The 26,175-nt window shown below is 49.5% G+C and overlaps 1 protein-coding gene across 1 annotated transcript in view; it reads left to right on the forward strand.

Moving 5' to 3' along the window:
- Positions 1–26,175, forward strand: part of LOC147668407 (E3 ubiquitin-protein ligase TRIM39-like) — a 321,248-nt gene that overhangs the window by 107,827 nt on the left and 187,246 nt on the right. The window contains exon 3 of the mRNA XM_086948575.1: positions 15,692–15,787. Coding sequence (XP_086804701.1) covers positions 15,692–15,787 — 96 coding nt within the window. The remainder of the gene's footprint in view (positions 1–15,691; positions 15,788–26,175) is intronic.

Below are 26,175 nucleotides of genomic sequence, written 5' to 3' on the forward strand. Positions count from 1 at the left end.
GCAAGCTACACAGCCCCCGCATCCCGCTTCCCAGTGGAGCAGCTTCCCCAAGAGGCCTCCCGCCCAAGACAATGATAGGCGCGGGAGGCTCTGCACATACACGGGCTTTACCTGGGAGCTGGATGGGGGCTGGCGGCAGTTCGGTTCTCCTCCGGTCCTCGGTGCAACTCTCTCTGTTCTGGCCGGCTCTGGGGAAGCCCTCGGGGTAACCACCAATCCCAGCGCGGCCCTTCTATGACGAACAGGGAATCCCGGAGGGTCAGGGCCAATCACAGTGCGGCCTGGGGCTGACGTCGCACCAATCCCAGCGCGGCTTCTCCTGAGGCCTGGGATGACGCGCCCCGGGCTCCCGAAGCACGGCGGTGATCACGGAGAGAAAGCAAAATGTTCAGAGCGGCCCTGGTGCACTTTCCGCCCAGGCTGCGGCGGTGACGATCGGGAGGCAGTTTCCTAAAGTATCCTCTAATTCCAGAGCGCAACGCTCCCGTTGCCACAGCGCTCACACTCTACGCTTTGCCCAGGGGTCCAGGTGGTGGCAGTGGGGACGGAATCGCGGCGCTTTTACTTCCTAGCGCTATACCACGCCTTAGGGGTTCCTGAGGGCACCAGGTCTTCAGCGCTGCAGTCCCTTCACAGCGCTACGTGGCACACTTCGGTCCCGGGCAGCGGCAGTGACTTTGGGGGTGCTAGAGAAAAGGATTCCACACCCCCTGGGCGGCGGAGGCAGTCTTTTAAGGTCCCAGGGCCAGTGGGGTTGATGGCGGTGCAGTGACAAGTCCTTATAAAAGTTGCTTTCCCCAAAAGGCAGTCCTTAGAATGGTGTTGTCCACAGAGAGGTAGTTTTCTTCAAATTAAAAAGGGGGTGCAGTCCCAAAGATAAGGCAGTCCTTATGAATATGGTGGAGACACTCTGGTGGTGTTTTCTTCAGTCTCCTCTTGCAGGGCAGGATCAGCAGACAGTAGGGCAGCTCAGCAGGTTGTGGGGCAGCAGTTCCTTGGAGCAGTCAGCCTCCTTCCCAGTGGCAATCCTCTTGCGCAGCAGTCCTCACTCCAGCAGGGATTCTTCTTAGTCCAGGGTGTAACAAAGAAGTGAGGCCAGGACCCTCCCTGGTGGTAGAAGTCTCTGGAAGGGTCTGGGGGCAAGGGTTTCTGGAAGAGTCCAGGGAGTTCTGGTATGTTCCCTGCCTTCCCTGACCTAGCTGTCACAATGACGAGAGACAGGCCGTAAAGGCTACAGTGGGCAGCCCATCACAGCTCATCCCAGGGACGAAGGTGTGAATCACCACTCCCACCTCCCAACCCAGGCAGGCTATCAGTATGCAGAGGGGAGGAGGGAGTCTGCAGCCTAATCTAAGTGTAGGCAGGAAAAGGTCCACTTTATAAAAAAAAGGATCCCTAGCGTAGTAATGCCCAAACCCTATATATATTTGGAAAGGGTTCCCCGCCCCGAGTCCAACAAGACCAAACATGACAGACTTATTAGGTCCCTGTCAGAAGTTATCCCATAAGGAGAGGTTCCCAATGTTAGCCTATGGAGGATTAGCCTTACTGCAGTAGCAGTGGCTTGTGGCAGATATGCCAGCCTCACAAGGTTTTTAGGGGAGAGCACCCGCACCTCAGCACTGTTTAGCAGTGGTGAGGCGCCCAGAGTCCTAAGTCCAACAAAATGTAAGGTCAAAATGGGAGGCAAAAAGGGCAAAAATGTAGGGGAGACCACCCTAAGGCTGACAGGTCTAACAGAGTGTATGTGGGTGTTCACAATACACAAGTGAAGACAGTGTAAGTTCTACAGAGGAAGAAGCTGCGGAGGAGCACAACGCGTGTCGGTAGACGATCACGATTCACAAGTGAATGCACAAGTTTAGTCTTAAAGAGGATACAATGTATATTTAGAGGTGTTGTGTGTCCTTAGCGAAGGCTGCTGAAAATACAAGGTATGTTTGTTGGTGTTTAGGGACTGTAAGTGAATCCACTCCATGAGGGCTTTAAAAGGAGCTGCAAAAGAGCACAAAGTGTGTCTGTCAGAGCGCTGGGATCAGAGGCTTTGTACTGTGAGCCACAGAGGCGGCTGCAGAGGATCAGAAGGGAAGTGTGTGGGTGTTTTGGGACCTTACACTAGATTCAAAGGATTCCGTGTAACACTGCACTGTGAGTTGTCGGTGTCAGAAGACTTGATGAGACAATACAGGGTGTAGTACACAGGCTCACATGAGTAGAGAGACGGCAGAAGAGCTGCAGCAATGCAGGGTGACGCACACCGGGTCCCAAGGGCGTCTGTGCAGATGACTCCCCAGCAGTGCAGGGTTCACCAGACACAAAGAGAGGTGCAGGGTCCAGGCGCTAGACTCGCATCATCATTGGGCACGGAGTGAAGATCTCCTGTAGCTTTGGCTGAAAGAAGCTCGCTGGCTTTGGGGACCCCTCACAGGATGAATGATCGTCAGGCTGGGCTGCGATCACAGGCTCCCGGTCTGGGGAAGCTCGGAGTGTCCGACCTCCTCACCTCAAATTACTGAACACTGAACTGGGATCTGGATGATCAGGTCAAGCCCCCCCTCCTCACAGGCAGTAAACCTCCGGGGTCCTTCAGCAGCAACAGAGTTCCTTCCTCGGTCCTGGGGGTCCAGCGCCTCCTGTAGAAGGGAGACGGCCATCATTCCCGCCTCTGGTCTTCAGCGTTCTCTTCAGTAGCTTTCCTTCCTCGTTCTGTGGGTCCAGCGCCTCCTGTATAAGGGAGACGGCCATCATTCCTGTCTCTGGTCTTCCGCGTTCCCTTCAGATGAGGTCCTTCCTCAGTCCTGGGGTCTAGCGCCTCCTGTATAAGGGAGACGGCCATCATTCCCGTGTCTGGTCTTCAGCATTCTCTTCAGTAGAGGTCCTGCCTCGTTCCTGGGTGGTCTAGCGCCTCCTGTAGGAAGGTGACGGCCATCATTCCCGCCTCTGATCGTCAGCGTTTCTTCAGTAGAGGTCCTTCCTCGTTCTGTGGGTCCAGCGCCTCCTGTGGAAGGTAGACGGCCATCATTCCCGTCTCTGGTCTTCAGCGTTCTCTTCAGTCGAGGTCCTTCCTCGGTCCTGGGGTCTAGCGCCTCCTGTAGAAGGGAGACGGCCATCATTCCCGTCTCTGGTCTTCAGCGTTCTCTTCAGTAGAGGTCCTGCCTCGGTCCTGGGTGGTCTAGCGCCTCCTGTAGGAAGGTGACGGCCATCATTCCCGCCTCTGGTCGTCAGCGTTTCTTCAGTAGAGGTCCTTCCTCGTTCTGTGGGTCCAGCGCCTCCTGTGGAAGGGAGACGGCCATCATTCCCGTCTCTGGTCTTCAGCGTTCTCTTCAGTCGAGGTCCTTCCTCGGTCCTGGGGTCTAGCGCCTCCTGTAGAAGGGAGGCGGCCATCATTCCCGTCTCTAGTCTTCAGCTTTCTCTTCAGTAGAGGTCCTTCCTCGTTCCTGGGGGTCCAGCACCTCCTGTAGAAGGGAGACGGCCAACATTCCTGTCTCTGGTCTTCAGCGTTCGCTTCAGGCTGTGCAGAGCTTCTTAAAGTTAAAAAGAGACGGTTTATATCCTGTCCTCGGATAGTTCACTCCAATCCAACTGTCCAGCCAGAGTCCTAATTACCCCCAGACCTTTTGAGGGAACCAGTGAACTTGGTAGTGAACCACACACAGTCCCTCCCACCATCGGGATAGACATTCAAGACAAACGTTGCACTTGGCTGTAAAAACATCCTAATGGAGGGCTGCGTTGGGGGCGGGGGTGGAAGAGCAGGGAATGATGGGGAGGCTACAAAGAGAAGGGGGGCTGTAGGCACTGATTACAACCAAGACTTTGATTCACTCTACAACAGTAAGCGTTTCACACACAGAGGCTCCAAACGCTGCACATGGGAACCTCACCTCTCATGTCCGCAAGCACAGCATCCTATAGACCTGGGCCTAAAGGTACCTGAGCCTGACAGCACCGCGAGGCCCTGCTCATGGTAATAGAGCGCTGTACACAGATTTGTGCCAAAACATGCATGCTGCACATACATCCAGATGGAGCTGAGATAGAGTAGGAAGGTAGTATCAGTCACTCTCCTCAGAGTTTGAGGAAACATCTACCCACACTACTATATTAATCCGCCACAAGCCTTGAGTAGTGTCATGGGCTGGTCATGTGTGGGGAATCCACTCGGGTTAAAAGCAGGACCCCTCTGGGTGGACAATGCACATTTCCACTAAGCACTCAAAAGTTATTCAAATAGTCCAAAAAGTAAACTTCAGATCCGTATATTTCACTCTTCTTCTTTATTACTTCATAAAGTTTTTCACAGTAGATTTCATGAACACAGCCAACACGTGTTTCGTCTTGTCAGTATATGACAATTGACTTCTTCAGGGCAATAAAACTCCAAGTGGATCAGTAAATTCACTTCTCTCCAAATAGCGTATAGCTAAGCTCTGTCAACTTGAGCAAATGCAGCGTCTCATTTCGCAGCTTAGAATGCAGTTCATCAGATTTACTGTCCGTTGTTATTCATCAAGTCTGGCAACAAAGTATCGACCATATGCGCAGTCCAATCCGGCGTGTTGCAACACGCCGGAATCGAAGAGGACGGGTCCTAGCTGATACGCGGATTGGACTGCGCATATGGTCGATACTTTGTTGCCAGACTTGATGAATAACAACGGACAGTAAATCTGATGAACTGCATTCTAAGCTGCGAAATTAGACGCTGCATTTGCTCAAGTTGACAGAGCTTAGCTATACGCTATTTGGAGAGAAGTGAATTTACTGATCCACTTGGAGTTTTATTGCCCTGAAGAAGTCAATTGTCATATACTGACAAGACGAAACACTTGTTGGCTGTGTTCATGAAATCTAGTGTGAAAAACTTTATGAAGTAATAAAGAAGAAGAGTGAAATATACGGATCTGAAGTTTACTTTTTGGACTATTTGAATAACTTTTGAGTGCTTGGTGGAAATGTGCATTGTCCTGTAGCCTGTTGGCTATACATAAGGGTCTTGGTAACGGACTCTTGCCCGCTTTGAGCACCACTTGGACTTTCGTAAAAAAGACTGCTTTTACACGCTGTGCGCTCCTGTATAACCGTTACCATTGTTTTCCCTCTGGGTGGACCTCAGCCTTGTACTCTGCTGGAGAGGAAGGAGCCCTCCAGATGGAAAGCACTTGTGAGAGGCCTTGTGGTCCGGGTCTTCTGCACAAGAAGATATTTCGGGCCAGGATAGTATATAGAATAGAAGCCATTTGTAAAGCGCCTGGTTACTGAAAACAGAGTGTCCCCGCGCTGAAAACTGCAAAGGAACCTGGAGGAATGAATACAGGGGAAAAAAAGGACCGGGCCAAGGGGGACAAAGGGGGATCAGATGCGGGGGAAGAGGAAAGTTTTCAATTTTCCTCAATCTTGTTTCAGAAGGTTCCATCCGCATCTCGATGGGGAGTTCGTTCCAACCTTTGGCAGCCAGGTATCTGAACGAGGAGCCGCCCATCTTGGCTCTGGTTATCTTAGGAATTTTAAACATCATCGTACCGGAAGATCTAAGATTCCGGGTAGGACGATGTATTGTGAGTAGACTGTGCAGATAGTCTGGGCCATTTCAATGGGCTATGCGGTGAGCGAAGCACAGGGCCTTGAATTTAATTCGCTCCCTGATGGGGAGCCAATGGAGTCTAGTCAAGGCCATTTTCCCTGAGGCTCTTAGAGGTAACTTGAGCACAAGGCGCGCAGCGGCGTTTTGTGCACATTGGAGCTGGTGTATGCTCTTCTTGCTCAGACCCAGTAACAAGGCGTTCCCAAAGTCCAGATGGGGAGTGACTAGGGCATGCACGATTGTCTTTCTTGAGTCTAAGGGAAGAAGATCGAGGACCTTCCGAAGAACCCTCAGTATGCTAAAGCTTCTTGCTGTGACTTTGTTCACATGAGGTTTGTATGACAGGTTGGAATCCAACGTTATGCCCAAGTTCTGCACCGAAGCCACAGGGCAAGGTAGACTGCCCAGTTCCGCTGGCCACCACATGTGGGACCATGCGGAGGTGGATTTTCCCACCACCAGCAGCTCGGTTTTGTCGCCATTGAGGCGAAGGCAGTTGTTGTTCATCCAAGCTGCTACGGAGGAGAGGCAGTTGGAGAAATTGGTGGCATCCTCCCTGTGGTCGGGCGTAAGTTTGAACATCAGTTGGGTGTCATCAGCGTAGCTAACAATGCCCACCCCATAAGTCTCTACTATGCGAGCCAGGGGCTCCATATAGATATTAAATAGGGTAGGGCTCAAACTTGAGCCCTGAGGGACCCCATGGCTCGCATTTCTCAGAGAAGACATGAAGGGGGGCAGTGCAGCTGAAAGTTTCTGTTGGCCAGGAAAGACTCCAACCACGCAAGGGCTGGCCCCTTAACTCGCATTCCAGGTAGCCGAGACAGCAGCGTTGAGTGCAGCACGGTATCAAAGGCTGCACTTAGATCTAATAGTATCAGTGCTGCTGTCTCTCCCTCGTCCACTATGCCCCATAAGACTATCTGTGGAGAAAAGTAGGGCTGACTCAGTAGAGTATCCAGCTCTAAACCCAGATTGAGTTGGATGTAAGAGCGAGTGATCTTTCAGATAGCTCATGAGCTGTATGTTCACTACTTTCTCCACAATCTTGGCACAAAAAGGGAGGAGGGATATGGGGCGGAGATTCTGGAATTGGGAGATGTGAATGCTGGCCTTTTTTTTAGGGGGATAACTTGGGCGATTTTCCAGGTATCTAGTACCTTACATTCCTCGAAGGACAGGGATACAATTTGGTGGATGTGGTCGATGACCGTAGACTCCATGACTCCTCTGCAGCGAGTCGGTGGGCATACGTCACTCGGAGAACCAGATTGTATGCTGTTAACAATGTTGAGTAGTTCTTGTTTCTCCGGGGTGATGAAACACGTAAGATCAAAGGTCCTCGTGTTGCTATTGTTAACTTCTGTCGATTCGCTAGAGCTAGACTCATCTTTTATAAAGGTGGCATGGATTTTGTCAATCTTGTTGACAAAAAAATCAGCAATGAAGTCACATAGCTCCTTTGAATATGTGTCCTGAGCTTCCAATCTAATAGGAATAGTAAGTTCTCTATAGATTGAAAACAATTCTTTAGTAGGATTATCCGCTGAGGCAATACTATTTTTAAGGTGGCAACTTTTTTCCGATCTCACTAATTTGTGGTATTTATGGAGTTCAGTCTTATAAAGTGTTTTATCTTCAGGATTATAATGCTTTCTCCAATTGCGCTCTAGCGTTTCACATTTGGCTTTGGCTAGTTTTAATTTTTCAGAAAACCATGGAGCGGTTTTAGACTGCCTGACAGGGGGCTTAAATGTCCAGGGGGCTATCTCATCTAAGGCATTGGACAGCCAATTTTCATAATTTTCATAGGCTTCTGGGAGAGAGTTACTTCGCAGGGGAGGATTTTTTAGGAGAGCAAGTCTAAAGGTTTCTTGGTCAAATGTTTTCCAGTTTCTTCGTTTAAGAAAAGGGGGCTTAGGGATATTGTTATTTATGAGAGTATTATGTATTGAAAATGGAATAACAAAGTGATCGGACCAGATTATTTTTACCGGAGGGAAGGTAGTGATGCCTTCCCAGTTGGCGAAGATGGGGTCCAGGAGATGGCCATGTTGGTGGGATGGAGCAATCGATTGAAGGTTCAATCCCAACGATGCCAATGCCATGGCCATCTCTTGAGCATCTTTGCACTCCCTATCCTCAAAATAAAGATTTAAGTCCCCTAGGATTATGAACTTTTTATAGCGTAGAGCTGGTTGCGTTATATACTCAAAAAGATTGCTTTCGAATTGTCCAGCTGCTCCAGGAGGGCGATATATTAACAGGCCGTTAATGATGTCTCTCGGTCCGTATTTGATGGTAAATTGGCCACTTTCACTGTGCAATATATTAGCTTTAGTAAGAGTGCATTGCAACTCAGTTTTATGAATAATGGCTATCCCTCCCCCTCTTTGTTTGTGTCTGTCTAGATGCAGTAGGCAGTAGCCAGGGGGGATGGCCTCTAGCGCTTCTGGGGCAGACTCATCACCCAACCATGTCTCAGTTAAAAATAGGACATCGAGATTGTTATTCGTTATTAGATCATATATTTCCAATTTATGTTTTTTCATCGATCTACAATTGAGTAGTATCATATTTGGTTTCGCTGAGAGCAAAGTCTCACTTTTGGGTGCTGAAAAAGTGTAGTTACAGTATTCACATGAAGTAGGTAGACTATCAGCTGGATAGTGATGATCACCGCCCTTATCCGTTTCAGGACATAGAACGAGAAGCTCCTGTTTCGAATAATGTACACGGTGTCTTACCGGTTCTGGAACAGTGGGTAATTTCAAAGGGCTAAGAGGAGTCGCCCCGCGCCCCGGACTGTCGCGGACGGGCGCAGACGAGCTGGACTCTGGCTTGACTCCGGCGCGATGACGGCGCGCCCGCTGAACGCGTCCGCTGCGCGGAGTCATAGCCGTTTATTTTTATAGTCTTTCCTCTCGCCCCAAGGGAGGAAGCCCTGCCCAAGATGGCTGCCGCACTAGCTCTGCCCTCACCCCAGGTCCACTACCGTCTTTGGAACTTTTTTTAGGTCGAGCCTAGTAGCAGCGCGCATGCGCTGCTCGCTCTGCGAGGCATACAGTAGTTGAGTATGCTGTGTAAGCCTCGCCTTCTCTCCGCCCGTACTTTTTTTTATTATTATTTTTATTAGTTTCAAAGACACAATTTGTGTACAATATTAACCTCATACATTTAGCAAGAATCAGTTCAAACAAACAACCCGTGGCTGTACAGTCTTATTGCTCAATTTCCCTCCGGTGCAGTCAAATTTGTCAGTATAGATATTCAATTAATACATGTGGATTGACAGTACTTTATACTACCACATTCCGATACTGTTACTTGTTCAATAGATCTCAAATATTGCAACAGTGGCTCCCAAATGTCTTTGGGTCGAGAAGGAGCTGGGAGTTCTTCTGCATATAATTCTAGGTTCTCCCTAAAATATACGAGATCCTTTATCGATTGTCAGGCTGCAGAGATGCTGAACTGTCCCATCTCATCGCCACCCTCCTCTTGGCCAACAATAAAGTCATTCTGATAAACTTGCCAGTTGCACCTTTCAGATCTGGCGTGTAGCATAGCAGACACACCTCTGGGATACATTGCAGTGTAATAGTCATTGTGGATTGTATTCTTTGTAACACCTCCACCCAGAACCCAGCCACCTTATTGCACTCCCAGGCCAGGTACCAGAAGTCAACCCCCGTGGCCCACATCGTTTACATGTATCATTGTCCCGAAGGCCATATTTGTGAAGTTTTAGTGGTGTTGTATGCTTGGTGCAAGAATTTACATTGAATAATGCGTAAATTACCATTTGACGTAAATGCGCTAGTTAGCTGACGGCAATATTCACACTCTTTTTGACTAAGCTGAGGAAGGAGTCTTATTCCAGCGATCAAGACTTTTATCTGTGCTTATAACTTTCTCATTTCGTGCAGCCCTGTATAGCTTAGTAATCAGTTTGTCACGTGGGGCTTACTAGGAGCATCTGTAATGTTTTTAGTGTCAGCTGTTCATTGGGAAGTGTGTGGTGGTATGCCTGTATAGCTTTCTTAAGGCGGTGAAATTGAAATAAAAATAACGGTGTCATGTTGTGTATGTATTGTAACTCCTCTGTTGTGATGAAGCTACCATTGGGGTAGAGATCTTGCATTTTATCTATGCCTACTGATTTCAGGGTGAGCATGGCACCCGCCTCCTGTGTGACCGATAACGCTGCATGTTGATCTAGTGGGAGCATATAATGGGAGCCTCGCCGCCATCAGGCCAAATTCCTGCCAGTCTGCAATTGTTGTGTCTATTGTGTTCATTTCCTGTTTGGGGGGTACCTCTGTGCGAATATGACGGCATACATCTCAATGGAATTGTGTGTGCGTCTCCGTCCTCCACCGCTACATGAGGAGTGAATTCATGAAGGTGGCGCCAGTAGTGTGCATACTGCGCCTGCGCGCACAGATAGTACAGATACATGTCTGTGACACTTAAGCCACCTGTACCATAGTCCAGGAAGAGTGTATCTCAGCTCACGTGGGGCTGCTTGCCTCCTCATGCCCACCTCCACAACAACGAGCGTATGGTTTAAAACAATTCCTGAGTTAATTTTATGGTTATGGGTAAGAATCAAGGCAAAACAGTCATCTTGATAAGGGCTATGCGGTTAGCCAATGATAGCGGCATCTTTGACCATCTGTCCACCTGTTCCAATATTGTGCATGCAGCGCCATTGTTTTCTCTAATGACTATTTCCGGGTCTTGGTGCACCCATATCCCAGATATTTTACTGGGTCAGATGTCCACGCAGAATATCCTGATACAACCAGTAACTTCCCTCTGAATACATCCTTAAATAAATAATTTAGATTTCATATATAGTGCGGTAAAGTGCTACCTGGCCATAAATACATGTTTAATAACCTTTAACATGTTGAACCAATGGAAGACATATCATCTCCTATAAACAGCTAGGCCAGTAAAATTTCATCTAGGTTGAGTAATATATAACCTTAGTCCATCCGCAGCTAATGCTACTGGTTCTAGCTCAACTCAGAGCCCTCCGACCCAGTTTGTGAGTGGGGACCATGTCTCTCGTGATAGCTACAGGTCTCAGCTTCGCCTGAGACTCTTGTCAGCCTCGGAGATGTCTGGAAGTCCCTGTCCTGTGTCGCAGATTCTTCGGGATCCTTGAAAATGCAGACAGACAAGATGCTTCTTTGGTGCCTGTTTGAACAGGGGGGTCACTCCTTGACCCCAAGTGAGATTTCTTCCATCTTCCAGTCGATATGGAATGTCTAAGGTCCAAGATGTATGAATCAGAGTTTTGTCCAGGGTAATCTAAAGTCTCAGTGACTGGGTTCCAAATCTTATACTAAGTTTAGGGGTTGGACTAACTCTAGGGTCCCACCTATTGGAGGACCTGGGGAGGGGGTGGCTACACCACTTCCCCTTTGTCCAGTTTCGTGCCAGAGCTGGGGCTGAGTGCCCCATGAACCGGTTTGAACTGGGAAATGCATGTGACACCTTGTGTGCCCCATTCACTGATTGCAACCCACCCTGCCCCAATACACTAAAGCCTGTCTGGGGAGGTGCTGGCACCTCCCTGGACTGGAAACCTATTGTCCAGGCCTCCCCTGCCGGAGTTTCGTCCAGCGGCAGGAGGTCAGACTCGTGTCTGTGGCAGCCGCATCCATTTTGTGATGCTGATGCTCTTTTAAACATTTACCAGGTAAGTACGTGTGTACATGTCTTCTTCCTCCAGAAGGGTGGAATGCTACCCCCGCTGCCAGAACTGGCTGGGGGTAGTCTTCCTAAGTGTTTGGCACCAAACACGACATGTTTTGATAAAGCCATTCCAAAGTTAGCTTTAATCGCAAGGATTATAATGCACTTAAGAGTATATGGTATGGCTATATCATTGAACAGCTATAAGGAAGGGATTCCGAAAGCTGCAGAGGGGCCCAGCTCATGCCAGGGTACCCTCTAACACAAAACCAAGCACTCTGTCTTCAGGATTGTCAAGGCCTGCCATAGGAGTGACTTATTGGTTTATATGTGTATGTATGTATGTATATGTATATATGTGCCCGTTTTTCTGAGGCCGCCCTGTAGGGTCAAGAGCTTCTTTGCTCGGAGGCTGTTTTGTGACATGTATATGTATGTATGTATATATATAGATAGATAGATAGATAGATAAAGGTATACTTTATCTAAGTAAGAGGTTCTTACACCACAACCTTACCCAGGCTGCAAGTGCAGACCTGTGGTGCGATTATGGAAGGCTTCCCAGGGGTGGCATAATACATGCTTCAGCCCCTGGTAGGCCTCTGGGGTACCTATGCCCTTGGTACCTAAGGTACCATATACTAGGGACTCACAAGGGTAACACAGTAACCAATCTGGAGTGTACCTTATGTACAGGTAACCAATTTGGAGAGAGAACAGCTAGGCTGTGGTCCTGATTAGCAGGTCCAAAGCCTGACTGAAGTCGATAAACCAGAAAAAAACACTGCAAAAAGTGGGGGTAACCATAGGAAGCAGATCCTACTCTCCTACAATATGATTTTAAAAAGCCTCCAGTCCTTCAATAAAAGGTAGTAGCTGAGGACATGAGTAAAACATGTGCACAATCTCTGCTTGATCAGCTCCGCATTGTTTGCATTTTCCATCAAATTCAGGTCCCCATTTAGACATTTTAGCAGGAGTGTAGTACAAAATAAAAGCAGTCTTAAAAAACTGCCTCTTTAAATTTACTGTTAATAGAATTGTTTCGCACATTTCTAAAGACTCCTGAAGACATGCTGTTGGTCCATCTAGCCTTGTCCTCCACGTAGAGTCTTGAGCCTCTAAATCATCTTTGTATCTCAACCAATAGCTCCTATAGGGCCCCTATACTGTAGCTGAGTCTGGCTGCCTCAATGATAGGGATCTTCTCTATATCATTTAATTCATTTTTCGTTCTTAATAGAAAATCGCTACTCTGTAGGAATTTAAAAAAAAATCCTTCTTTGGCAAATCAAACATCTCCTGCAGTTCTGCGACTGAGCATAGCGGATTGTCATTATATAGATCTCCTATTGAATCAATACCCTTTTGTTTCCACCTTTCCATCACTGAGTCTTGAAAAATAGTAGGTAGGCAGAGACCGGAGGGGTAAAGTTTCTTTCAAGAATCACCAGTCGTCACTTCAGCTGAGACCATATTTTCTAGGCAGCTTTTAATACCTTAAATCTAGTTTTCTTGTAATAGCTTGGCTCCAATGTTTTCATAAAGCATTCTTTTTCTTCAGTTTCAAGCTCCATCTTATATATAGTTGGATATTCTATGGTGCCACTACTCCTTGTTTCTCCAGTCAATAACATCCCCATATATTGAATTGCACATGCCCAGTAATAAGAGGTAAAATTGGGAAATGACCTCCCACCTCGTAATCTTGGCATGGTCATATATTTAAGAGCCCTTCTAGGCTTTTTATAGCCCCACAGGAAACTCCCACAAATAGATCCTAGTTTCTGCAGCCAGAGTTTACTAATCTCCACTGGTATTGTTCTGAAAAAATACAAAATAAAACTCCAAGTACACACGCTTGGCGAACTGCATGCACCATAATGCTTAGGGGTGAACCTGCTGGCAGGTGAAGCAGTGTGATCTCACATTGGTTTCCAGCAGCGAACTGAATCTATCCTGAGTCTGCTTCAGCCTGTTCCGCCGATGTCGAGTGTTGCTCTCTCCTCTTTTCTCTCTTAGCTGACACAAGGAGATGATGGACAGAGTGCTGAAGCTTTTCAGACACTCAGCCCCAGTCACAGATCTGGGTTGAATCCATCATCATTCTTAAGCTCACTTCACCACCTCAGTTCAGATCCTGCTATATGCAAATCAGTCTTTACTCTGTGCCTCATGGGAAGAGTCTAGCCTGAACTGCCAAGCCAGGTCTTCCCTGAACCGGAAACAAGCATCCTGGGACCGGTTTCTGGGTAACACCCTTCATCAGCCAGGCTAGGTTGAATCCAGTAACAAAGTGAGCATGGGACCCACATCTGGGCATACCCTGCCAACTTAGGGCGAACAAAGCAAACACAAGGAGATGATGGACGTAGCGCTGAAACTTTTCAGACACTCACCCACAGTCATTTTCATTTTAGCCTTGATTTGCATTTGAGCCTTGAAGGCACTAGGCCCTGGAGACCCCTGTTCTTGGCCAACTATGCCCCCTTCATACCCACCTCGCCCCTCTTTCATGTTAGCGGTGCCAGGAGTGTGGATTACAACACATATATCCATTCCCGTGGCTACAATTCTATCAAGAGTGCCCTCTGCACGGCCCATGGCAGTTCCCCCAGTCAGTATCGTAGGGTCTTGTGTACCGTACGCCTGTAGTTCTTTTGAGGCCCTGAGCAGTTGGCTAACCTCTCCATCCGTGTTGTCGGCTTTTTCAGAAACTTCCCTATTGCTCCTGCAGACTTTAAAGTTTTTGCTTTTTTTCCAACACCAGAGTTTCCAGGTGACTCTCCTCCATCCTCCCCTAGCTTTCTTGCAGCACACTGGCTCTGTAGCCATGTATCCAGAGCGGGTGCTCGTCTGGTGCCTAGACCCCCCAGGGTTTTAGCTGATTTCTGCAGCATCTTTGATGTGCAGTCTCTCAGCGAGGGGCGTCCCGCTTTCAGAGAAACCCAACGCACAGCTCCACGAACAAGCAACCAGGCAGCGCGTTCAGACGGCGTAACACATCTCGCCGCTTGATGTTTGCCTGTCTGTGACCCACGTAAATGCAGCGATAGTGGACACAGCAGCAAGCCTCCCAGCATGCTCTGACTCAAATCCGGGGCAGTCAGTCGTGAGGAGCCCAGATCCTGAGGAGTGCCAATGGTCCGTGATCACGCAGCCACCATCTTTCCTTGGTTATCGGCTCTAGTGTAGGTCTTTTAATGTGGAGGTGATATGATTTCTTCAAGCCCTTGATGAGCTGCGCCGCTTCATGTATGCTGCCTTTCAGGGGTGCTAGGGTGGTGTTGAGGAGACCATTGACCAGGGCCTTGTCCCCATTACCATGGGAAAGGCCTTGGACTTTTGTTCTTAAGTTATTTTCCAGGAGAAACAACTTCTTCAAGAGAGGACATTGGAATCCAGCTTTCTTGTCATTTTTTGTCATTCATTGAGTGTGTTGCTTGAACGAGAGGTCTGTGTCGAGGGTGGGGTTAAAGACCGATAGGTTTACGTTGAAGACCCAGGCTTAAGTCTGTGGTTGTTCTGAGCTGGTGGCAAACAGGAAGAGTTCAGTCTTTGTGGGGTTTATCTTTAATACATTAGTGAACATCCAAGACTGGATGAGATCAGGGCAGGGTTTGCGGATGTCATTGGCTGAGGATATTTAAGGTAGAGTTGGGCATCATCTGCATATGGATGGATCTTGATGCTGCTGTCTGTAAGGATGGATCAGAGAGAACCCTTGTAGAGGTTAAAGATGAAGAGAGAAAGGAAGGAGCCCTGGGATACTCTGCTGGACACAGGGCATACCTGTGATCTTCTGGAACCTATGTGCATGAACTGGAACCAGTTAATGAGGAAGGATGTGAACCATTTCAAGACAGTGTCTTAAAATCCCATCGTGTTTTTGTGCGTTGATCAGGGCCAGCTGGTCGCCTGTGTCGAAGGCTGCAGAGAGAGCCAGGAGGTCAGGGGCCGTTCCAGTAGTTGAGGAGGAGGGTGTTGTTGACTACTTGGAGTGTGGCTGTGTCAGGGCTCCATACACGGTTATTGCATTTATAAGACTTGTTTTATAACTTCTTTTCACTTGGTTCTGTGTTGTTTTGGAATGTTAGATAATGTCTAAATAGGATAAAGTGTGTGCAATGTCAAGTAGCAGTAAGTGCCAGCGATGGAGCTAGTTTTCTTCAACCATGGATGCTGGTACTAGGTCCTTCTTGGCAATAATCAGACCCAAAATGGGCACCATTGTCTAAGTCCTTGTTTGTGATACCTGGGGCTGGTGCTAGCAATACTAATGTATGACTGATATGTACAGTCTGGGCATGTTCTGGCAGGCACTGCAGTGACTTTGTTTTGTAATTAGTACCACACTCTACATATCTACACTTATGTTTTGCACTCTCACCCCTACAGGTGAAACTTCAAGAGTGGCTGCATCTTCTGAAGAAAGAGGAGAAATATAGTCTTGAATCTAAAGTTAAGGAAGAGGAACAATATAAAAGCATGAGGGTAAGTGGCTGCAGTGAGTGCTGTGTGTCAGTATACGTCTGTGCCCAGTCCATTGTGTGGCCTCTTAAAGTTCAAGACACACACACAGGCTGATGAGTCACCCTACAGACTGACCCATGGTCCTCACCAGATAAATATACTGACCAGAGTCACTGTGCTTGGATATTGGGGCGCGTCCTAAAAAACATGAAATCAAGGATTACTCTTCTGACCTTAAGGTAGTACTTACATACTCACATGGTGTGTGTTAGAATTTTTGTGCAGTGTTGTGGCATTATCTGGCTGGCAGTACGTACCAGCGTGTGTGCATAGGTGTGTGGGCATGCTCTGTTCAATCTTAGGTGTACGTCTAAGTATGTGTTCATGTATGGATGTTCCTGGAGTTATATTTGGGAGCACATGCGTGTCTGCGCGTCCCTATATCTGTCTGTTTTTGGGCATGGATTACTGCTTGTGTGTGTCTGCATATTCCTAGATGAAGTTTGAGCCCCCAGAGTATACAAATACATGTCCTTATCTTTATGCATGCATGTTTGAGGGTTGTGTATGCTTTAGTCTGGATTTATTGGCTGTGAGTTTGTACCTGAATATGTGAATGCCTGCAAGTGGGCTTGTATATCACAAAGTCTGGTGGCATTTGTGAGTGTGCAAATACATGTGTGCATCTGTGAGTGTGTGATGTGTATGCATAAGTCTGGAGTTATACATCCGTGAGATTTTATATGCATTGGTGTGCAAGTATATATGTATGACCTAGCTCTAGGACACCCCCGCGCCGCACGGCCACCAGCTGCTGCGTGTGCTCTCCCTCCCTGCCTGACTGCCTCGCTACCGGCGCGTGACCACGCCCCCGGCCCCCGAGCGGCGTGGTCCCTGCTCTCCTAACCTGCCCCTGCTGTTTTGCCTTGTCAATCTGCTTTTGTTAAATTGTATTGCCTGTTTTTTTCTGTATTGTGTATTCCTTCCTGTTTGCCGCTGTTTTTGCCGCCGTTCACCCTCCCTCCCCGCTTCCCGCCACTGCCGCGAAACCCCGCCCCTTTTGCCTTCTGTACCCTCCCCGCTCCCGCCTCCCAGCTGCTCCGCCCCTCCCGCGCACTTCGCCATATATGGCGACCGTGCGAACGCGCAGCGGTCACGCGCAGCGGGCGCGCCGATTGTGCGCCGAAGGCGCGCCAAAGGTAAGCCCGTCTACGCCCGTCCGCGCCTGGACCGCGCCCAGTGCCAGGACCCCTGGCCCCCGCCTCAGCAAGACAACCCGCCGGACCTACGACGCCGCAACACTCTTCGCACTCAACACCGGCCGAATCCCGGGATGCTACTGAGCCACCCCGAGACGCACCCACGGACCCTTCAGCTGACACGCCTGCAAGTTCACCTGCATCCGGACCTGCCCAGCACCAGCACCGACCAAGCCGAACACCAGCAGCAACCACCTCAAGTGCATCCTGCTCAACACCCGCTCCGTCCACAGACACGCCATCGAACTCTGGAACCTCCTAGACGCCACAGCCCCTGACGTTGCCTTCATCACGGAGACCTGGATGAATGCCTCTTCAGCGCCCGACATCGCCATCGCCATCCCAGAGGGCTACAAGATCACCCGGAGGGACCGCACCGCCAACCAGATGGGAGGAGGCATCGCCATCATCCACAGGAACACCATCCGAATCACGACGAGCACCGACAACACCCTCACAACCGCCGAACATCTGCACTTCCAGATCCACACCGACCCGACCACCCTCAGAGGCACCCTGATCTACCGACCCCTGGGACCAGGCACTCAATTCAGCGAGGACATCGCCGACTTCGTCAGCCCGCATGCCCTCCCCTCCGCTGACTACATCCTCCTAGGGGACCTCAACTATCACCTGGAAAACAACAACGACCGCAACACCAGCACCCTGCTCGACAACCTCGACAACCTTGGACTCAAGCAACTGGTGAACACCCCCACCCACCTCGCCGGACACACACTCGACGCCGTCTTCTCATCCAGCAAAGACATCGCCTTCAGCCACGCCACGGAACTCCACTGGACAGACCACAGCTGCGTCCACTTCACCTTCAGAAGAACGACGATCCACCACCACCAGCAACAGGTTGCCCGAAGAAACTGGAACAAGATCACAGCCGACCAGCTCGCCGCTTCCCTGAGCCAGCACCCTCCTGCCAGCTCAGCGAACCCCAGCCAGGCCGCCGATAACCTCACGAAGTGGATCAGCAACTGCGCGGACGAACTCGCCCCTCTGAGGACCCCGCCCAGCAGACCCGGCAGCAAGAAAGCCCCATGGTTCACCGACTAACTCAAGAGCTCCAAGAAGAACTGCAGAGCCCTCGAAAGTCTGGAGAAAGGAACCTACACCGGACAACATGACCGCCCTCAAACTCGCCACCCGGAAGCACCACCAATTGATCCGCACCGCCAAGAAAACTGCATTCAAGGACCGGCTGGACAACAACGCACACAACTGCAAGGAACTCTTCAACATCGTGAAAGAGCTCTCCAACCCCAACGCCGGAAACAACGACATCACCCCTTCGCAGGACCTCTGCAACTCCCTCGCCTCCTACTTCCACAACAAGATCGCGGACATACACAACAGCTTCAGCACCCATCCGACGCACGCCACAACCACAGCAACGCCGCCCACTACCACCATCCGAGCCTGGACTCCGATCAGCACCGATGACACCGCCCGCATGATGAACTCCGTCCACTCCGGATCTCCGACTGACCCCTGCCCTCACCACGTCTTCAACAAGGCCGACGCTGTCATCGCACCCCACCTGCGGGACATTATCAACACCTCCTTCGACACCGCCACCTTCCCCGAGAGCTGGAAGCACGCCGAACTCAGCGCTCCAGCAAAGACATCGCCTTCAGCCACGCCACGGAACTCCACTGGACAGACCACAGCTGCGTCCACTTCACCTTCAGAAGAACGACGATCCACCACCACCAGCAACAGGTTGCCCGAAGAAACTGGAACAAGATCACAGCCGACCAGCTCGCCGCTTCCCTGAGCCAGCACCCTCCTGCCAGCTCAGCGAACCCCAGCCAGGCCGCCGATAACCTCACGAAGTGGATCAGCAACTGCGCGGACGAACTCGCCCCTCTGAGGACCCCGCCCAGCAGACCCGGCAGCAAGAAAGCCCCATGGTTCACCGACTAACTCAAGAGCTCCAAGAAGAACTGCAGAGCCCTCGAAAGTCTGGAGAAAGGAACCTACACCGGACAACATGACCGCCCTCAAACTCGCCACCCGGAAGCACCACCAATTGATCCGCACCGCCAAGAAAACTGCATTCAAGGACCGGCTGGACAACAACGCACACAACTGCAAGGAACTCTTCAACATCGTGAAAGAGCTCTCCAACCCCAACGCCGGAAACAACGACATCACCCCTTCGCAGGACCTCTGCAACTCCCTCGCCTCCTACTTCCACAACAAGATCGCGGACATACACAACAGCTTCAGCACCCATCCGACGCACGCCACAACCACAGCAACGCCGCCCACTACCACCATCCGAGCCTGGACTCCGATCAGCACCGATGACACCGCCCGCATGATGAACTCCGTCCACTCCGGATCTCCGACTGACCCCTGCCCTCACCACGTCTTCAACAAGGCCGACGCTGTCATCGCACCCCACCTGCGGGACATTATCAACACCTCCTTCGACACCGCCACCTTCCCCGAGAGCTGGAAGCACGCCGAACTCAGCGCTCTACTCAAGAAACCCACAGCAGACCCCACCGAACTCAAGAACTACCGCCCCATCTCGCTCCTCCCGTTTCCAGCCAAAGTCATCGAGAAGACCGTCAACAAACAGCTGGCCGCCTTCCTCGAGACGAACGGATCCCTCGACCCCTCGCAGTCCGGCTTCCGAGCCAACCACAGCACCGAGACCGCCCTCATCGCCGCCACCGACGACATCCGAACCCTGATGGACAACGGAGAAACAGCGGCCCTCATCCTCCTAGACCTCTCCGCGGCTTTCGACACCGTCTGCCAGCGCACCCTTGTGCAGCGCCTCAGCAACGTCGGAGTCCAGGAGCCAGGAGAAGGCACTGAATTGGATCGTCTCCTTCCTCAACGGAAGAACACAGAGAGTCCGCCTAGCACCGTACAAGTCAGAGGCCACCGAAGTCATCTGCGGCGTCCCTCAAGGATCCTCGCTGAGCCCTACCCTCTTCAACGTCTACATGAGCCCCCTCGCGGCCATCGCACGCCAACACAACCTCAACATAATCTCCTACGCCGACGACACCCAGCTGATCCTCTCCCTGACCAACGACCCCGCCGCCGCCAGAGCCAACCTGCACGAAGGGATGAAGGAGGTAGCCGAGTGGATGACGACCAGCCGCCTGAAACTGAACTCAGACAAGACGGAGGTCCTCATCCTGGGCTCCACACCCACCGCCTGGGACGACTCCTGGTGGCCCCCCGCCCTGGGCACCGCACCCAAACCGACAAACCACGCACGCAACCTGGGCTTCATCCTGGACTCCTCCCTCTCCATGACCAGGCAAGTCAACGCCGTCTCCTCAGCATGCTTCAACATCCTGCGCATGCTACGGAAGATCTTCTGGTGGATCCCCACGGAGACCAGGAAGACCGTCACCCAGGCCCTCGTCACCAGCCGACTGAACGACGGCAACGCCCTCTACGCCGGAACCACCGCCAAGCTCCAGAAGAGACTCCAGCGGATCCAGAACGCCTCAGCCAGACTCATCCTCGACATCCCACGAAACAGCCACATCTCCGGACACCTAAGAGACCTTCATTGGCTCCCCGTCAACAAAAGAATCACCTTCCGTCTCCTCACCCACGCACACAAAGCCCTACACGATCAAGGCCCGAGCTACCTCAACACCCGAATCAACTTCTACGCTCCCAAACGTCACCTCCGCTCAGCCAGCCGCGCTCTCGTCACCGTCCCACGCATCCGCAGAGCGACAACAGGAGGAAGGTCCTTCTCCTACCTGGCCGCCAAGACCTGGAACTCCCTCCCAGCCGACCTGCGCCTGACCCAAGACCACCTCTCCTTCAGGAAGAAGCTCAAGACCTGGCTGTTCGAGCAGTAACGGCACCCCCCCCTAAGCGCCTTGAGACCCAACGGGTAAGTAGTGCGCTCTATAAATGTCATTGATTGATTGATTGATTGATTGATTGATTATGAATGTGTGTCTATGAGTCTGTGCAAGCATGGACTGAAAAAATCCATCTGTGAGTTTGTGAGCGTATGCATATGTCTGGAGTTATACATCCGTGAGATTTTATATGCATGTGAGTGTGTACACTGTTTCCCCCTCCCCCCCCCCTTTTTTCCACATACCTGCACTTCAAACCGTTTTTTTTTCTCTTCCACATAAATCATTCAATAGTACTTTACTATAGAATTGTGATGTGAGAATTGAAAACTTAGTGTAAAATGGCGCTGACATTTGGCCTTGTAAATATGCTCATGATTGGAAGTCTAGTTGTTTTTAAAAAATTTATGGAAACTGATGAGGGTACTCACACTGAGCACAGCATAAATTTTATAGACACATAGGACTCTCTGGTCCAGTTGAAGACTAAGTATAGTCGAAACGCGTAGGCCGTCCTGTTGCTAATGCACATGGTGTTATAAAAGAATAAAATAATCTAAACTTACTGCTGCTGTGGTGCCGTGACTTCTGAACATAAGGTGGGAATCAGAAGATTCGAAGTAATATATATATATATATATATATATATATATATATATATATATTACCACAAAACGATCCTTTCACGCAATGAGAGCGCTCCGCAGTGTGTGCTCGGCCCAAGGGCTGGATCAAAGCCCGAAATTCAATTTGAGCACAAGTAGGGCGGCACAACCGGGTACTTTTTAAGAAGCCTTTATTCGCACAACACCCCACCGACGCGCTTCAGCCTCACCGTGAGAAAACCGTGAGGCTGAAACGCGTCGGTGGGGTGTTGTGCGAATAAAGGCTTCTTAAAAAGAACCCGGTTGTGCCGCCCTTCTTGTGCTCTAATATATATATATATATATATATATATATATATATATATATATATATAGTTACACACTCGTTTAGCGTTTAACTCACGCCTCTTTCCTCAGCAGGCTCCCGGCGGGAAAACCACCTCCCAAAACATGAACAGACTCGTGGCAGTTCTATCGCTCATAAATCAGCATGACACCAGAGCCGGGGCCCAAATGTTCGTTCAAGGTGCAAATATTATATTGGCACACGGAAAAACCCAACGCGTTTCAAAGCTTTCGTGAGCTATATATATATATATGAGTCTGCATGCATGGACTGAAGATATCCATCTGTGAGTTTGTGAGTGTATGCATATGTCTGGAGTTATACATCAGTGAGATTTTATATGCATGTGAGTGTGTACATATATAGTATGCATGTATGTGTGTATATGCGTCTGTGCATGCATGGACTGAAGATATCCATCTGTGAGTTTGTACAAGGTTTGTGTGCGAGTCTGTAAATTAATGTGTGTGTCTGTATGAGTGTGTACCTCTGGGTGTGTGTATGCATGGATCTGGAGTTATCTATCCATCATTCAGACTGAGCAAGCCTGGTGGAAGCCCCTTCCTAAACCAAGGTTTTAGCAATGTATCATGCAACAGTATTGTTTATACATCATCAAACCACAGAACATCCAACAGAGTTCATCTAAGTGATAAAGCGAGAATGGAAGCTCCAACATTGTGTAGATAAGTATTAACCCATTCATTTAGACCAAATGGCATCTAATCTTACCACATTTCAGGACATGTACATTCCCTTCTTCAGGACAGATGCACTTCTAATTCTAGAAATTACATGGGCACAGCTGAGCTTCAGCCACTGACCTTGGACATTTTCTGTTCTGCTCAATCTTGATTGCAAGGTTTCCTGCAACAGTCTCATTAATCGGCCATAATTTGATTGTATGTCTTCATTAGACATCTCTTTCAGGGATGGGCCACAGCTGACTGGAATGTCCCAGGATAAGTTGTGCACTTAACCCTGACTCAGGATGGAATAAAGGTCAGGCCTGTAATGTGGAAGCACCATCAGCATCAGTGTATATTTATCACCACTGACACTGCCATTGGTTGCAATAGTTAAGTGTTCAACAGGGTGTGTCTGTAGAGATACATTTAACAAGGGTGTCGTTGCTCTAAACATTTCCTGGTATCTGATCAACTCTCGCCATAATTTTCGTGAAGTGTTTTTCATAATGTACACTGTTCGTTCTTTAGTGGTTGTTACCTCACTTGTCAACATAGCCCCTGATAGTATTGACAGCTGAGTGTCCGTTCATTGCTGTACAACACTGTGACCAGATCACATCTCTGTGCACCAGGCTCAGGGTTTGTGCACTGTCAGACCATGATCGGGGGGAAGAGGGACACATGTCAGAGAGGAGCTAAGGATCATGCTGGTTGAGGTTGTTTGCCTCTATTGCCCTGGGATCTATAGTACTATGGCTCCAAAACAGGCCAAGGACATCCATTTCTGCACTTGACTCCCAGGATCGCGAGGTCCAGCAGTCGAAGGGTTCTGACGGGGGTGGAGAGAGGGACAAACACTCAGAACCCAACAGTCAACCAACAGACACAATAATCTTATGTCTAGCCCAGCACGTATTGTTAGTAAGAAAGAAAATCTTTTAAAAATACCAATCAGTTCAATAAAGGTGCAATTACTGGGTTGCACTGTACCATCCCCAGAATAGCGCAGCAGACCTCTGGTGGCTGTACTCCAGGAGGATTTCTTAGGACTCTGGTCCCCGGTATGTCATATGGGCATAGGTTTCAATGAAGCACAGACTCTGGGTCACCCCACTGGCTGCTGTGTAGATCAGTTCAGTGAAAAAGCTGGGAAGCCGCAGCACTCCAGGGTAATTAAATATAGTCAAACGGTAAATCCTGGTAATCAGGGTAGGGGATATCGAGATGCTCACCTCCTGACCGTGAGGTGCTGGAACTCAAATCAATGCAAAGGATCTTTGCATAGATTGAAATCTCGAATCCTCCAGACATGCACAAATGCGTTGTTAAGATTAGATACAAAGTCATTAATCACGAGAATTCCAAATTGAAAAGGTTTATTTTGAACCAATCTTCAGGATATTGCATCATATGTTGAATGGTTTGTGTAAATTATATTCCATAAGGATGGTATCGGAAGTAAATTTCCAACAAGGTCTATTCGTACAAATCAGTCACAAATGCATCCCAAGAAAACTACTTTAGCAGAGCGGCGAGCGGAACGCCGCCGTTCTGTAGAAAGTATGAAGAATAGGTCTGAGTCACCGTTGCCAGCTACCGCCACTATTGAAGGGAGCCAAAATGGCAATGACAGTGTACTTCTATTGGATAGCTTGCCCCTTGTATTTAGAGACTGCACGCCGACACCTAGTATCTGCCCTAAGATAACTGTGAATGGTCCCTCGCCTACTAATCGCACTAGCACTCCCACAGTAACTGAGGCACTGATTACCCCTATGCCCATGCCATGTAAAAATATACGAAATAGGGCAAAAAAAACTATGCTGCTTAGAAATTACGGCCCACCGCCTACCAAAAAAAGGAGGAAAAGGGGGGAACCACAACAACAAAAGCTGAGTCATACTGATTTTGGCAAAAAGAACAAGTCTATAACTGGGAGTGATAAGGCCACAATAGCTGCACCCGAAGTAATTAATCCAACGCCATCACCCCCACTCCCTATACAGATAGATAGGGAGGTTAATATTGACATCCCCCCAGCTGATACTGTGCCGCAGGTAGCCCATAATCTAGTCACATTGGATAGCATTGAATGCTTAATTAGGAGTTACTCCCTAGTAATTATAGAAAGATTGAATAAGGTGGAAGAAAGACTAGGGAAAATAGAGCCGGAACTGGGAAGAAAGGAAGCCCCTAGAAAGACAGATGCAAATAACGCGATGCAAATTATTACACCGCCTACTCAACCTATTACATCTGCCCCAATACCTGTATCGAATTTGACTCCGAATCCTCCCCATAATAATAATAATAAGCAACAGTCAGTCAAGTCATAAAATTTGTATAGCGCACTACATACCCAGAGGGTTTCAAGGCGCTTAGGAAGGGGAGGAGGATTATTTGTCAAATATCCACGTTTTAAGCTGCTTTCTGAACGCTAGGTGATTCTGGGTGAGGCGAAGGTAAGCGGGGAGTGAGTTCCATGTTTTGGCAGCCAGGTAAGAAAAGGATCTGCCTCCCATGGTGGTCTTGTTGATGCGAGGTACAGTGGCGAAGGCTTGGCTGGAAGAGCAAAGTTGGCGGGAGGGGGTGTAGAAGGACAGTCGAGAGTTGAGGCAATCTGGTCCGATGTCGTAGAGTGATTTGTGTGCGTGGGTAAGCAGTCGGAAAGTGATCCTCTTATTGACGGGTAGCCAGTGGAGGTCTTTAAGGTGACCAGAGATGTGTTCGTTGCGTGGGATGTCTAATATGAGCCTGGCTGAGGCGTTTTGGATTCGCTGTAGTTTCTTCTGGAGTTTAGCGGTGGTACCTGCGTAAAGGGTGTTTCCGTAGTCCAGTCGGCTCGTGACTAGAGCGTGGGTGACTGTTTTCCTTGTTTCGGAGGGGATCCAGCGAAATGTTTTTCTGAGCATGCGAAGGATGTTAAAGCAGGAAGAGGATACGGCGCTGACTTGTCTGTTCATTGAGAGTGAAGAATCCAGGATGACGCCAAGGTTCCGTGCGTGGTCTGTCGGGATGGGTGCTTTTCCGAGGGGTTCCGGCCACCAGGAGTCGTCCCATGCAGAGGGGGATGTCCCTAAGATGAGGACTTCTGTTTTGTCTGAGTTCAGTTTCAGACGGCTTTGTTTCATCCATTCGGCGACTTCTTTCATTCCTTCGTGTAGGTTAGTTTTGGCGGTGCTGGGGTCCTTGGTGAGAGAAAGGATCAGTTGGGTGTCGTCCGCGTAAGAGATGATGTTGAGGTTGTGTTGGCGGGCGATGGCCGCGAGGGGGCTCATGTATACGTTGAAGAGGGTGGGACTGAGTGAGGATCCTTGAGGTACGCCGCAGATGATTTCAGAGGCCTCGGACTTGAATGGTGGGAGGCGGACTCTCTGTGTTCTTCTGGTGAGGAACGAGGTGATCCATTCCAATGCTTTTCCTTGGATTCCGATGTTTCTGAGGCGTTGTAAAAGGGTGCTGTGGCAGACTGTGTCGAAGGCTGCAGAGAGGTCGAGGAGGATGAGGGCGACTGTGTCTCCATTGTCCAGTAGAGTTCGAATGTCGTCTGTTGCTGCGATGAGGGGGGTCTCAGTGCTGTGTTTGGCTCGGAAGCCAGATTGTGAGGGGTCGAGTGATTTGTTGGCTTCGAGGAAGGCGGCGAGCTG

Source organism: Lissotriton vulgaris, unplaced genomic scaffold, assembly GCF_964263255.1.
Source record: "Lissotriton vulgaris unplaced genomic scaffold, aLisVul1.2 SCAFFOLD_815, whole genome shotgun sequence".
Classification (NCBI taxonomy): domain Eukaryota; kingdom Metazoa; phylum Chordata; class Amphibia; order Caudata; family Salamandridae; genus Lissotriton; species Lissotriton vulgaris.